At 40.3% G+C, this 13,700-nt stretch overlaps 1 protein-coding gene across 1 annotated transcript in view; it reads right to left on the bottom strand.

Annotated features, from left to right (window-relative positions):
- Positions 1-670: 670 nt before the first annotated feature.
- Positions 671-13,700, bottom strand: part of slc6a8 (solute carrier family 6 member 8) — a 43,022-nt gene continuing 29,992 nt past the window's right edge. Inside the window, exons 9-14 of the mRNA XM_034006911.3 lie at positions 11,383-11,495; positions 10,272-10,409; positions 9,675-9,777; positions 7,553-7,653; positions 6,739-6,909; positions 671-4,524 (exon numbers count right to left, since the gene is read on the bottom strand). Coding sequence (XP_033862802.3) covers positions 4,384-4,524; positions 6,739-6,909; positions 7,553-7,653; positions 9,675-9,777; positions 10,272-10,409; positions 11,383-11,495 — 767 coding nt within the window. The 3' untranslated portion in view covers positions 671-4,383. The remainder of the gene's footprint in view (positions 4,525-6,738; positions 6,910-7,552; positions 7,654-9,674; positions 9,778-10,271; positions 10,410-11,382; positions 11,496-13,700) is intronic.

Raw genomic sequence — 13,700 nt, 5'->3', positions numbered from 1 at the left:
GGGGTGAAATAAGACTCCTATTGCACAGCAGTGTCACCCATTCCAGGTTTTACTACCAGCTGGATCAGCCCCCAGTGTGTCTAGCTAACAAGCTCAGGTGTGTCTGATTAAACTCCTAGTAAAACCAGGAATGGATCCAACTGCTATGCAATCGGAGACTTCTTCCCATCCCTGTTCAGCAAGGCAAAACCAAGGATCATGGGAATTTTGTGTGAAAGTCTATAAAAAAAAGGCCTTACAGCAGGAGATACATTTCTTGAAACAAATTAATACCAAAGCAATTTGACAGTTAACGTTTTACTTCAAAAGGATGGGGGCAAATTTCAACTTCCAGGTGATCAAGGAAGCGCAACTCTGTCTGAAATCAACGGCAAAAAATTCAGACAGGACAAGACCAGTTAAAACAATTGTAAAAACAGAATATATATATATATATATATATAGATAGATAGTTTACAGTCCTGGTAAGCGTCAGTATTTATAGGGATTACTCTACCTTTGTTTTTACCTAATTCCTTCATCAGTGTGCTGGATAAGAAAACCGAGTCAAGCGGACAACCATTTCAGCTCGTGTCTTATATCACTGAGTTTGTTATTTTAACCCGGATTGAAAAAAAAAAAGGAACTTTGCTTAGATTTTGCTTGGAAGAAAAAACCAGAGAAGCCAGGCTTTCTTATTTGTTTGTTCCAGTTTATTCGCTTGTACTGCCACAGTAAAAGGGAGACGCTCACACACACAAGTCACAGTGGCAAAGCATGATGATATTTGACAATAGGAACGAGACAGGGTTAACAGTGAGTGAAATACATTACAAGTCACCTTAGAGACGCTACAGAATCGTGATGTTGAGCGGTAAGCCCTTCAAATTAGCTTTAAAGAGATATTTTTGCAGAAATGACTGCATATTTTTTTCCCCCATGTGCATAGAATCCTATGCATTTTAAGTTTCTTAATTAGCATCAATTTTTGCCATCGTTAGTCATTCCTAACTAGTAAACACTCAACAGTGCTAAATGTATGTTTTTCTGTATATTTCCACATTTGCTTTACATATATAAAATGTGATGACGATACTGTTTTACACTTTATATTTTATATAGACAGCGGCATGTTTAACTCGTATGTCACAAATGTACATCTATGTCTTTTTCATACATTTTGTGTGTGCTGTACATGGTCTGCATGCAATAAACTCATATGATTTACATCTTTACATCTTTGTGGCTTAGAAAATAATTTCTATGTGGGCAAACAAAAAAAAAAAAATATCTCTCTGATATGAAAACTCCTTTTAAAAAATATATGAACCATTATTTATGCTGGGATAAACATTTCCTAGGTTTGACACAAATATATTTTGCATATTTTTCTACCTAAAATACTTTAAAAAGGTCTTACATAGTTAATTCAGGGATGGAAATGACTCCCGTTGCATAGCAGTTTGATCCATTTGTGGTTTTACTAGGAGTTTAATAACACACACACACACACACACACACACACACACACACACACGATTGCTACCTGTATACACACTGTGGCTAACCTAGCTTGAATTAAAACCTGGAGTGGGTGACACTGCTATGCAATAGGAGTCTTATTTCCATCCCTGTCATTTGACAAGAAGACTTGTACACTTAACGAGAAATACAGCAACATTTAAGTTAAGTTACATTTAGACTTCTCTTTTGTGGTGAACAAAATTAGAGTAAGTTATCATGACGATATAGTTCAAGAGGAAAGATAACATGTGCTTTGTTGATTCGAATATAGTCAGCGGATACGAAGTTTCTGTGGAAATCTGTAGTATTATTATAATGAACCTATTATAATGAATGTCGTCGCCATGTTCCTGTCTTATTCAGTGATGAACCGAAAAAGTTACTGCAAATATTAAACTGCTGTACAGTTCTGCTAATGCATATTTAATGTGTTTCTTGTGTACAACGACTGTAATTATTATTATGAGTAACACTAATATTATTAGAATAGCTACATACATATCAAACCTTAATTAGAATACCGTGATGAATGTTTTATCTTAGGAAAAAAAAATTTAAATAATTTGGTGCTACACACAGTACGCGATGGATCAGGTTTGTGTCGAACCACAGGCCTTTCTCTTCGTTCAGTCAAGCAGACAAACTTGTCGAGCCTTTATCCTTTGTCAGCGTCAAATTGTCTTAAAGGTTTAGGGTTGAGTGTTGGGACATGGATGGAAAAACTCAATTCAGGTAGACCAGGGGTACCCAATCCATCCCGGTCCTGGAGGGTCAATCCACTCCAGGTTTTCCCAGGTAAAATGAGATGGCAGCTACTTCAGGGTCTGGACGGAGGTTTAATTGGTTCAACTAAACACAGAACAGGGTTGGAGCAAAGACCAGGAGCGGATTCTTCGGCCAACCCTGAAATGGACAAACGATTTGGCGGGATGCCTTCCTCAGTGTGATGAAGGTGAAATGTGTGAACAGCAGCCTTTTCAGTTCTGGTTTCAATCCACTTCTCTTTGCTTTCTGGGTGTGAACCAGATTCAGATCAGATAAACAGACACGACCAACAGACTAATACAGGTTATTGGCAGTCCACAGCAGTGCCATGTACTATAGTGATGTACAGTAGAACTATAATGCCTGGTTTCTGTCGGTTTCTGGGCGAGGTGCAGTTGTCTGGGCTTCAATGCCATTTTGACCCACGAAGCAGTAGTGAGGTCATAGTGCATCAGTAAAAGGTCATGTTGGATTATGGGATTGATTTATATGCAGACAAGCGAAACAGGCTTTTGTGGCTGTTTTTTTGATTTGAGGTCTTTACACAGTCAGCAGTCTTATTAGTGAGCTTTCGTCATGAAGCAGTAAGAGAAAGTATTTAGAGACAGGGGCTGGTTACCAGGAGGTTCAATCCCAACTCGCTGTGTGTGTGTGACCCTGAGCAAGTCACTGAACCTCCTTGTGCTCCGTCCTTCGGATGAGACGTAAAACAACTGAGGTCCTACTGGAAGTGACTCTGCAGCAGCCACTGTTCCAAAGAGTTTGTCTCTTCAGCACAGCATGGCCTCGTTGTGCTGTCTCAGGTGTAGGCGAGGGGCAGTGGAAACACCCTCAGCTACACCTCACCCAGACTCAGCTAGACCTGGAGAGAGGCAGTGGAGATATGAGGCATGACTGTGTCTATGTATTCATGAGCAAGCAATTACTGTGGAATACACGCCCAGCGGCTGAGTGTTATTTGCTCAGCTAGATGCCTGTGAAAGTAAGCAGTGACGATGTTATAAAGTGACAGATTTTCAGCTTGGCACTCAAGTGGAATGGCACACGTATTTGATGGTTGGGAACACTCCATGTAGGGTGAAGTCCTAAGGATTTCGGATGGGAATTTTCTGGATAAATGTGTTGTTTCTGGGTAGTAAGGAAGGGAAACAGGCCCCCTATTGCCCTGTATATCTTCTCTATTGCATCCTATTGCATATTTGTCTCATTCCTCGCATCAAGTAAAACATCTTTATTATTTACTGCATCAACCCATTCTTTTAAAATATATATATATATATGTATATTTTTTTACAAATGAAATCATTCACAAAATAAATCTTGATTTATTTTACAAGTAGTAGTAGTAATAATAATAATAATAATAACAAACAAAAGAAATAGTCTAACACGATTCATTTTTTTCATAAAAGGTGCAAGCAGTTCAACAATGCCCAAACATAGCCTCGCTTTACATGTTCTTGATTATAGTTTTTATTACCAGTGATTATTTTTTTTTTTTAAATAGCTTTGTTGTCGATTGGCAGAATTCCAGCAGGCAGAACATAGGACACCTTAACGGGGGGTCCTAATTTAACTTTCCTGCTTCCAAGTCAAGTTTGGGCATTTTTGTCTACCCCTCCCGCTCGTTTCTGATTGGTTGAAACCGAAAACAGATTATTAATATGTAACAAAGTAGACCGGATCCAGCATTATTCATGAGCTCATTTTCTGTCAGCCAATCAGGAGGCAGTGGGAGGAGTTTGCATAAACCGCACAGCGCAGAAGTCACTGAAGAGCTTGAAATATAGCACATCAATTAGACTGTGCTTGTCGTTATATATATATTGTGATGAACACACACTTAGTTCTAATGCCTGTTAGAATTCTGCCAAAGTACAGGACTCCTATTGCATAGTAGTCCATTCCAGGTTTTACTAGGAGCTTGATCAGCCCCAGTGTTTATGTGGGCAACAAGCCCAGGTGTGTCTTATTAACCTCACGGTAAAAGCAGGAATGGATCACACTGCTGTGCAGCGGGAGTCTTGTTTCCATGCCTGTGGTACGTGTTGCATCTGTGTGTCTCTGTGCTCTGATGAGATGACCGGTGAGTGGGTGAAGGAGGAGGAGAGGAGTTTACATGACGCTTTCGAACAGGATGACCTTGTTGTCCTCCAAGTTGGGGGTCAGCGAGGCCAGGCTTTTGATGTCCGTGTCTTCGGACATGTATTCCAGGTGGTGACCACCCCACACTGGCTTGGTCAGGTGATCCCAGCGCTAAAACACACACACACACACACACAGTCCGTCAGCACAGCACATCAAATAGGGATCCCCTTCTCCCTCCCAACTATGCATTTGAGAGATATGAAACGATCTATACATAATATGTGTATGTATATATTTTAACATAGTGTGGGACAGGGTCCCACATAGGGTTAGCAGTGTGGAGTAGTGGTTAGGGCTCTGGACTCTTGACCGGAGGGGCGTGGGTTCAATCCCAGGTGGGGGGGACACTGCTGCTGTACCCTTGAGCAAGGTACTTTACCTAGATTGCTCCAGTAAAAAAAACAACTGTATAAATGGGTAAATGTATGTAAAAAATAATGTGATATGTTGTAACAATTGTAAGTCACCCTGGATAAGGGCGTCTGCTAAGAAATAAATAATACTAATAAATAATAACAGGGGTTGTGCGATGGTGAAATGCCCAGCCTACAAATGCGGTTTCATTTTGTTTAACCCTTTTGTTTCTCTGTTTTATGAAAACAGCGCATTGAACTGCAGCTCCTTGGTTGCGACCCTATCCTTTCACACTTGGTGTTAGGGTTGGGATAGCGTCACAATCCAGGCTCCTGAAATGTCAGGATGCAGACCCAGGAGTGTAAAGAGAGACAAGCACACGGGCCAAAACAAAAAGGTTTAAACAAAAACCAAAAAAACGCACTTGTAGGCATTCTGGGCATTTGCCGTCGCTACCGAGCAACATCGTACACAAAAATAACACACAGGTTACCTCACCCCCGATTCCCTCCCACAAACAAAGCATTTCTGGCTTCTTATGTACAGCGGTGGCTGCAGCCTAATTAATCAAACATTTTTCCATTGTTCACTCCAGCCACGTTCTCACGTGGAGTTAACGAGGAGAGATTAACCTCTTCCCTGCCAACTCAACCCAACCCCTGTGCATGGTCTCCACTCTGTCACACTGTGGATATAACTTAGAATTGCACAGCTTTGTCATGTGCTTTACCATGCCTCTCTGTGCTTTACAATGCTTCCCTATGCTTTACCAGACCTCTCTGTGCTTTACAATGCTTCCCTATGCTTTACCAGACCTCTCTGTGCTTTACAATGCTTCCCTATGCTTTACCAGACCTCTCTGTGCTTTACAATGCTTCCCTATGCTTTACCAGACCTCTCTGTGCTTTACAATGCTTCCCTATGCTTTACCATGCCTCTCTGTGCTTTACAATGCTTCCCTATGCTTTATCATACCTCTCTGTGCTTTACAATGCTTCCCTATGCTTTACCAGACCTCTCTGTGCTTTACAATGCTTCCCTATGCTTTAACATACCTCTCTGTGCTTTACAATGCTTCCCTATGCTTTACCAGACATCTCTGTGCTTTACAATGCTTCCCTATGCTTTACCATGCCTCTCTGTGCTTTACAATGCTTCCCTGTGCTTTACCAGACCTATCTGTGCTTTACAATGCTTCCCTATGCTTTACCACACCTCTCTGTGCTTTACAATGCTTCCCTATGCTTTACCATACCTCTCTGTGCTTTACAATGCTTCCCTATGCTTTACCAGACCTCTCTGTGCTTTACAATGCTCCCCTATGCTTTACCAGACCTCTCTGTGCTTTACAATGCTTCCCTATGCTTTACCAGACCTCTCTGTGCTTTACAATGCTTCCCTATGTTTTACCAGACCTCTCTGTGCTTTACAATGCTTCCCTATGCTTTACCAGACCTCTCTGTGCTTTACAATGCTTCCCTATGCTTTACCAGACCTCTCTGTGCTTTACAATGCTTCCCTATGTTTTACCAGACCTCTCTGTGCTTTACAATGCTTCCCTATGCTTTACCAGACCTCTCTGTGCTTTACAATGCTTCCCTATGGGATAGGATGGGATGGATGTATGCGATGGGATTGGATGGAATGGGGTGGTGTAGGATGGGATGGGATTGGATGGTATAGTATGGGATGGGATGGGATAGGATGGGATGGGATGGGATTGGATGGAATGGGGTGGTGTAGGATGGGATGGGATTGGATGGGATGGGATGGTATAGTATGGGTTAGGATGGAATGGAATGGATGGGATGGGATTGGATGGAATGGAATGGATGGGATGGGATTAGATGGAATGGGATTGGATTGGATGGAATGGATGGAATGGTATGCTATAGTATGGCATGGCATGGTAAGTAAAACCAGCAGTGCCAGGTGTGGTGTTGTGCCGTGTCGGGCGGGTACACTGACCTCTCTGAAGGTGCCCTTGGCACGGAAGAGCTTGTAGACCACGGTGGTCGGGATACACAGCATAGAGGAGAGAGCCAGGACCCAGCCCACTGCCTCGCCCCACCAGGGGTACACATAGGTCTTGTTGTAGGTCAGCGGCTTGTAATTGACAAGATGAAAGAAGAAAATACCCTGCAGGAGAGAGAGAGAGAGAGAGAGAGGTTCAAATCCCATTGAAGTACCACAGTGACAGCAATTGGTTTTACGGTCTATATGAAAATGAATAAAACTGATTATTATTATTATTATTAATTTCTTAGCAGACGCCCTTATCCAGGGCGACTTACAATTGTTACAAGATATCACATTATTTTTACATACAATTACCCATTTATACAGTTGGGTTTTTACTGGAGCAATCTAGGTAAAGTACCTTGCTCAAGGGTACAACAGCAGTGTCCCCCACTGGGGGTTTGAACCCACAACCCTCCGGTCAAGAGTCCAGAGCCCTAACCACTACTCCACACTGCTGTACTTATGATACAGACTTGGTTTCAACATAGCGGTTGATCTAATCACAGCTGCGGCCAAATGTTTTGCATCCCCCTATAGAATGAACCAAAGTCGAATGAAACCTGCTGAATAATGTTACGTTAACATGTTGAATTACACACCGCTTTTGGAGTTTTTCCATATATACTTCATGACAAAAAATGGAAAAATGTGACATTTCAAAATCCAACATGATGTCAATCCTAAAATTCTAGGCGATACCAAAACCTTTGGCCAGAGCTGTAGCAGTCGTTTTCAGGTGTTACTTGAGCAAGTCTCTTACCATGCACACCAATGGAGTGATGACTGACCAACACCACTTAATCCAGGGAAACGGCCTGTAACCAATCATACGAGCGATATCATCCATGAACCTGTCAGCCCCTGCCGAGGGAGGGGGAGAGAGGGAGGGGGACGGAGAGAGAGGGAGAAAGAGAGAGCGAGAGAGACCTGTCAATGACGTAACACCATTGGCTCTGCAAATCATTTTAGCAAAATATAGATTTTCTTAAACAAGAGTTATTACAGTACGAATTCCCATTTTATTTGTCTACTGAACTTCTAGTAACACATATAATAGGTCATGCATTTATCTAATTTCCTCAAAGTGTCTTTCTCCACCTTGTCAGAATGCTTCGCTATATTTCCGTATCTGCGTGTCAGTGGCTTCGTTTGTGTTCACATTCGTCGCCGTTGCGCTGTCTGTTGCTGTCGTCTTCGTCAGCATTTTCAGCCTTCTTAAAATAAATGGTTTGCAATAGAAGACGTTCCTAATGCTCTTTTCGTTGCATCAGGACTAGTGATTGAATCAGACAGGTGTGCGGGAGATGGGAGTCATGTGACTTGACTATTATGCAAATTCCATCTTGACTACACCACGGCTGCTAATAGAAAATAGCACACCATTCTCCCCTAGTGGGAGACTATTTTAAAAGCACAGAATCTCATCTTCTTTGAAATGTCCCCTGTGGTTCACTACTTAGCCTGGTAGTCTATGCCATGCATTTATAATTGCATAAAACAAAAAAAAGTGCTTCCTACCTTCTGTTCAAAACTCGGTGCTAAATGTGAAGTATTGTCGTGGGTTAACGTTATCTAGACCACTTATGATTGTATAGACTTCAGTCAAGACTGATTGAACAAATATAGAATTGCCTTGAAAACAAGGTTCTTGGTACTTGGCTTCAGTTTTTGGATCAAAAAAAGGAGGTCATGGATTGGCTGACGTTGTGATGTGTTGTTAACATAGTGATGGCTTGACCAGGATAAATGAAGGGGTAACCAGGATAAATAAAGGGTTGACCAAGATAAATGATGGGTTGACCAGGATAAATGATGGATTGACCAGGATAAATGAAGGGGTAACCAGGATAAATGATGGATTGACCAGGATAAATGAAGGGGTAACCAGGATAAATGAAGGGGTAACCAGGATAAATGAAGGGGTAAACAGGTTAAATGAAGGGTTGACCAGGATAAATGATTGGTGCTCGTGGGCTTTCATTGATGTTTGACTAACAGCGATGAGCGATCGCCTGGGAAGCAAACAGCTGATGGATGAAGACTTTCATCTGATATGGTTTGATTGTCTTTAAATTGGATTCATAGGAAGAAGCGCTCTTAAGAAAGCTATTTTATAATTTCAGAAATTATAATTATATACAAAGATGCCTTTGTGCCCAAGGGCCATATTTTTTAAAGTGTTTCCTCCATGAATTTATATTTTTTGAAAGGAGACAAAGGCTTAACCAAATAACTTAGTTGTTTGGTTTTAGTTTTGTAACATGTTACAGTTTTGTAACATTTTGTAACAATCACAGACTACAGTAAATGCTTAAAAAATATAGCAGCTAGTGTCTAAAGTATACACAGAAATTCTTAAAAAAGAAATGTCATTATATTAGTGGTCTTAGAACCCCCTTCAAAAAAAATTTAATCAGTACCTTGATTTCCCTGCGTGATTTTTAGCACTATTGTAATTATGTCACAGAAGGATGTTTAGTAGAGTTTCATTCTTCATTGTACAAACTTAAAGGGTGTATAAGGACCTTTTTATTTGATTTGTTTCCTTATTGTTTGCTACAACTGTTTACGTAAGGTGTGTGTATTGTTTTAATTTTATTTTTTTTACATTTGGACCACTTTTTTTAAACTTTTAAATTGCATTCCCTGCCTCAAGATGGCTTCCCGTGTACCCGCATGCACCTCTCAGAACTACATTTCCCATCATCCTCCTGCTCGCATGTGTAACTGAGATTCCCAGTGAGCAGGAGGATGATGGGAAATGTAGTTCTGAGAAAAATAAATTTAAAACCATACACACACCTTACAGTAAACAGTAGCAACACATGGGAACATGTAACACACAGGACCATGTCCTTATAAAGCAGTTATTGATGCCTTACCATAAACCCAAGAGACAACCACACACTCCCAGAATGCCTGCCACAGGAGGGTCATCCCACTGGCAGAGTAATAATCAAATAGCTGGAAGACATACATTCCACCCTGCAGACAGACAGACAGACAGACAGACAGACAGAGACAAGGGTGTCAGTATCACTGCAAACCAGTCGACCCTTGTCTTGCTACAGATTCACTGGTGAATGATTGCTGTTATCTACGCAGTCGTGATGGTTAGGGCTGTACCTTTTTTCTTATTTCAAGCTATTTCACCATTAAACATATCTTTTAAAGCAGAAATAAATGGCCACATTCAAAAAATGATCATACACTCCAGAGTTATTATACAAAAAAAATGTTCCTAAATATTTAAATGCTTACCTGAAAATGCTAAACTGTAGAATATTTTTTTTAGTTTTAAAAGACTTATAAAAGTGACCAAAACTGCCCACTGTATTCTAAGTGAGGCTAGGCATTGTAAGCATGTAAGCATGTGTAAGAAGTATAAAGTCCATTGACACTGCTAAATGCACAGTATATCAATGGCAAAAACATGAGAAAACAAAAGAACTGTGGTCAAGGCTTTCTCATGGCCTTACCTGGGTGACCATGGACAGGTCAACAACGAAACAGAGCGTACAGCAAATGGCGACCGCGATTTCTCGACGGTAGCGCTGGTAATACTTTCCAGGGTACAGATCCAAGATCCCAGTGATGAAACCCTCCACCCCCACGAACTGAGAGAGGGGAGGACAAGGAAACAGCCGCGTTAGAACCCGGGTCATTTGACAGTGAAGAGAAAAAATGAATTCTTATGTTTTTCTATTTTATACATTATTATTATTATTAGTTTATTCAGCAGACGCCTTTATCCAAGGCGACTTACAGAGACTAGGGTGTGTGAACTATGCATCAGCTGCAGAGTCACTTACAACTACGTCTCACCTGAAAGACGGAGCGCAAGGAGGTGAAGTGACTTGCTCAGGGTCACACAGTAAGTCAGTGGCTGAGGTGGGATTTGAACCGGGGACCTCCTGGTCATATTGGATTCTAGTAGTGTTATTATTATACATAGCATCCTAGTTCATATTGGATTCTAGTAGTGTTATTATTATACAGAGCATCCTAGTTCATATTGGATTCTAGTAGTGTTATTATTATACAGAGCATCCTAGTTCATATTGGATTCTAGTAGTGTTATTATAATACAGAGCATCCTAGTTCAGATTGGATTCTAGTAGTGTTATTATTATACAGAGCATCCTAGTTCATATTGTATTCTAGTAGTAGTATTATTTGGGCAGCAGTGTGGTGTAGTGGTTAGGGCTCTGGACTCTTGACCGGAGGGTCGTGGGTTCAATCCCAGGTGGGGAGACACTGTTGCTGTACCCTTGAGCAAGGTACTTTACCTAGATTGCTCCAGTAAAAACCCAACTGTATAAATGGGTAATTGTATGTAAAATAATGTGATATCTGTATAATGTGAAATAATGTATAATGTGATATCTTGTAACAATTGTAAGTCGCCCTGGATAAGGGCGTCTGCTACGAAATAAATAATAATAATACAAGCCCTTTTTGTTAACCAGTGGACCACACAGCCTCCTGTGTCGTCGCTTTGTTTGTGAAAGATGCTAAAAAACACTTTTGGCCATAGCTGTACTTTACAGTCTCCTTTAAAAGGCTGTGCCAGTGCTATGCGGGTATTACCTGGCTGTCCAGTCCCAAAAGTAAAAGCATGAAGAAAAACAGAGCTGCCCAAAGAGGGGACACAGGCATCAGAGTGACTGCTTTGGGGTACGCTATGAACGCCAGTCCCGGGCCTGCCAAGAAAGATGGAGAGAGGGGGTCAGAGAAGAGGGGGTACCCCTAAGTAAAGGGGGTTCCCGCTGCACGCACACACACACACACACACACACTTCATAGAGAAACGTCACACAAGTGTCTGTCTTAACTGATGGTAAGTAGTTACTGTAGATACATATAAACGGTCAATTGAAAAAACGTTGTATTGTCTGAGAATTTATTTTTTAAATCTGTTTGCAAGGTAGTTAATTGTATTAGCAGCTCATTTATCTTTAAGTTCCGGTCGTTCGCAGCGCTAACGCGAGCTTTGAAATCTTATCAGCACTAGACAGATTATCACTGGCTCCCCTTTAAAGGGGTTCTGTAGTAGACAATTGTCCAAGATTTTCAGTTCCAGTGGTTTGATTTCATATGCACAACAAATCAAAACTACAGAAGCAATGACGTGTTCTCATACATTTGCATTTGGTTTGAAATATGCGCAGTGATTTACTGTACAAAGAATTTGGCTTTCTCTACAGCTGTGGTCAAAGGTTTTGCATCCCCTTATAGAATGAACTCATTTTGCTTCGTAAAGTCGAATGAAACCTGCTGAATAACGTTACCTTGTTAACATATCGAATTACACTTTGGAGTTTTCCAGATACTTAACGGAAAACTGACAAAAATGGAAAAATGTGACATTTCGGCTTTAACATGCATTCAGTGTACATTTTTTTAAAGTAAGATTAAAAAAGGCATGTTTATTATTTTAAATTTATGTAATGATTGATTGATTGATAATCTACATGGCCGTGGAAGCATACAATTAAAAAAATTGGTATTTTTGAGTCCCGGGACACCTTCTTCAAAACCGAGAAAACAGGGACAACCCTAGTCTGCAAATCTGTTGTTTTTTTTTGCTTTTTGCTCTTGAATACTAAAATGATGCCTCTGTTTTGGTTACATTGGATTGGGTATTGGTTGTGGATTGTAGTGCTGATCTTGGCTGGAGCTGATTTCATTGGCTGGTTAGATTAGGGGTGAGAATGCTGTCATTTGAATAACAGAAGTTTACCTGCTGCTGAGTCAGTCCCAGGACCCCTCTTGAAAACGAGATGTGATCATCTCAAGAGGCACTTCCTGGTTAGATAATTTTTTTTAATTAATAGAAAAATTAAAAAAAAAAAAAAAAGTACAAACAAAATTTTTCCAAAAAAAAAAAAAAAAAATCACAATTTTTTTTTTAAACAAAAATTGTATTTATGATTAGGATTATTTTCTATTAACCGTTAGTAGCAGAGACAATTTTTTTTTTTTTTTTTTTTTTAAACGGTTGCTTTTTTTTTTTTTTTTTTAGAAATATTTTAAAAGAAAGTGGTAAAAAGTTTGCTCAAATAATTTTCCCACTTTCTTTTTAGTGGGATCTTACGATTGTGTGTTTTATAGTTAGGAAACAAACTGGTACGATCGCATTACCCATACGCTGAGACACACAACTATACACGACTGTTTGTACAGCAGTGTGCAAATGTATTTGAACACCTCGAGATCTGTCATTGATCTCCTTTATATACCTGCCTCTGGGTGTGAGAATTTCAATTTCAACTCAGAAAGTGATACAGAAATGATCTCGTGTGTGAAAACGTCAGACCGCTTTGTGCTTTAATCAGGCATCTTAAACAACTTCTAAAAAAAGTCTCGTGCATTTTAGCAGCTGTGGTTACGTGATCTTTTATTTTTTAGACACTTGCTAATTTGCCTATTCTGACAATTTTTTGAGATTTTCAGCTCCAGCGGTTTGATTTCACATGCATAACACAACTAAACTACAGAAGCAACGGGGTGTTCTAATATATTTGCACATCGCTGTATTCAAATTCCTATCCCCAAACCTCATGCCACGTTTCCATTAGCCCCATTAAAACACTCCAATACCAAACTGGTTCCTGTCTGGGGATTACAGCCCAAACTGCAACTGAATGATCGACAAAGGTCAAAAATGGCCAATGCTCTACGTGTCATATTGTTGTAAATCATGTAACTGTAACCCCTATGCATTTTAATTTGACCTTTTTTTTTTTTTTTTTCAACCCAATTTCAAAATACCCAGTTGGAGTCTCGCAACCCAACTGCCAGCAACACAGATTTGTTATCAAACTTGGACCCACGTTGGAGTTTTTTTTTTTGCTATCTTTGGGAGGAGAATTGTTTAATTAAATGCTGTCGCCAGAAGGATAAAA

Source organism: Acipenser ruthenus, chromosome 56 (assembly GCF_902713425.1).
Source record: "Acipenser ruthenus chromosome 56, fAciRut3.2 maternal haplotype, whole genome shotgun sequence".
In the NCBI taxonomy this organism is placed as follows: Eukaryota; Metazoa; Chordata; class Actinopteri; order Acipenseriformes; family Acipenseridae; genus Acipenser; species Acipenser ruthenus.
This window is presented reverse-complemented; position numbering and strand designations above follow the sequence as displayed.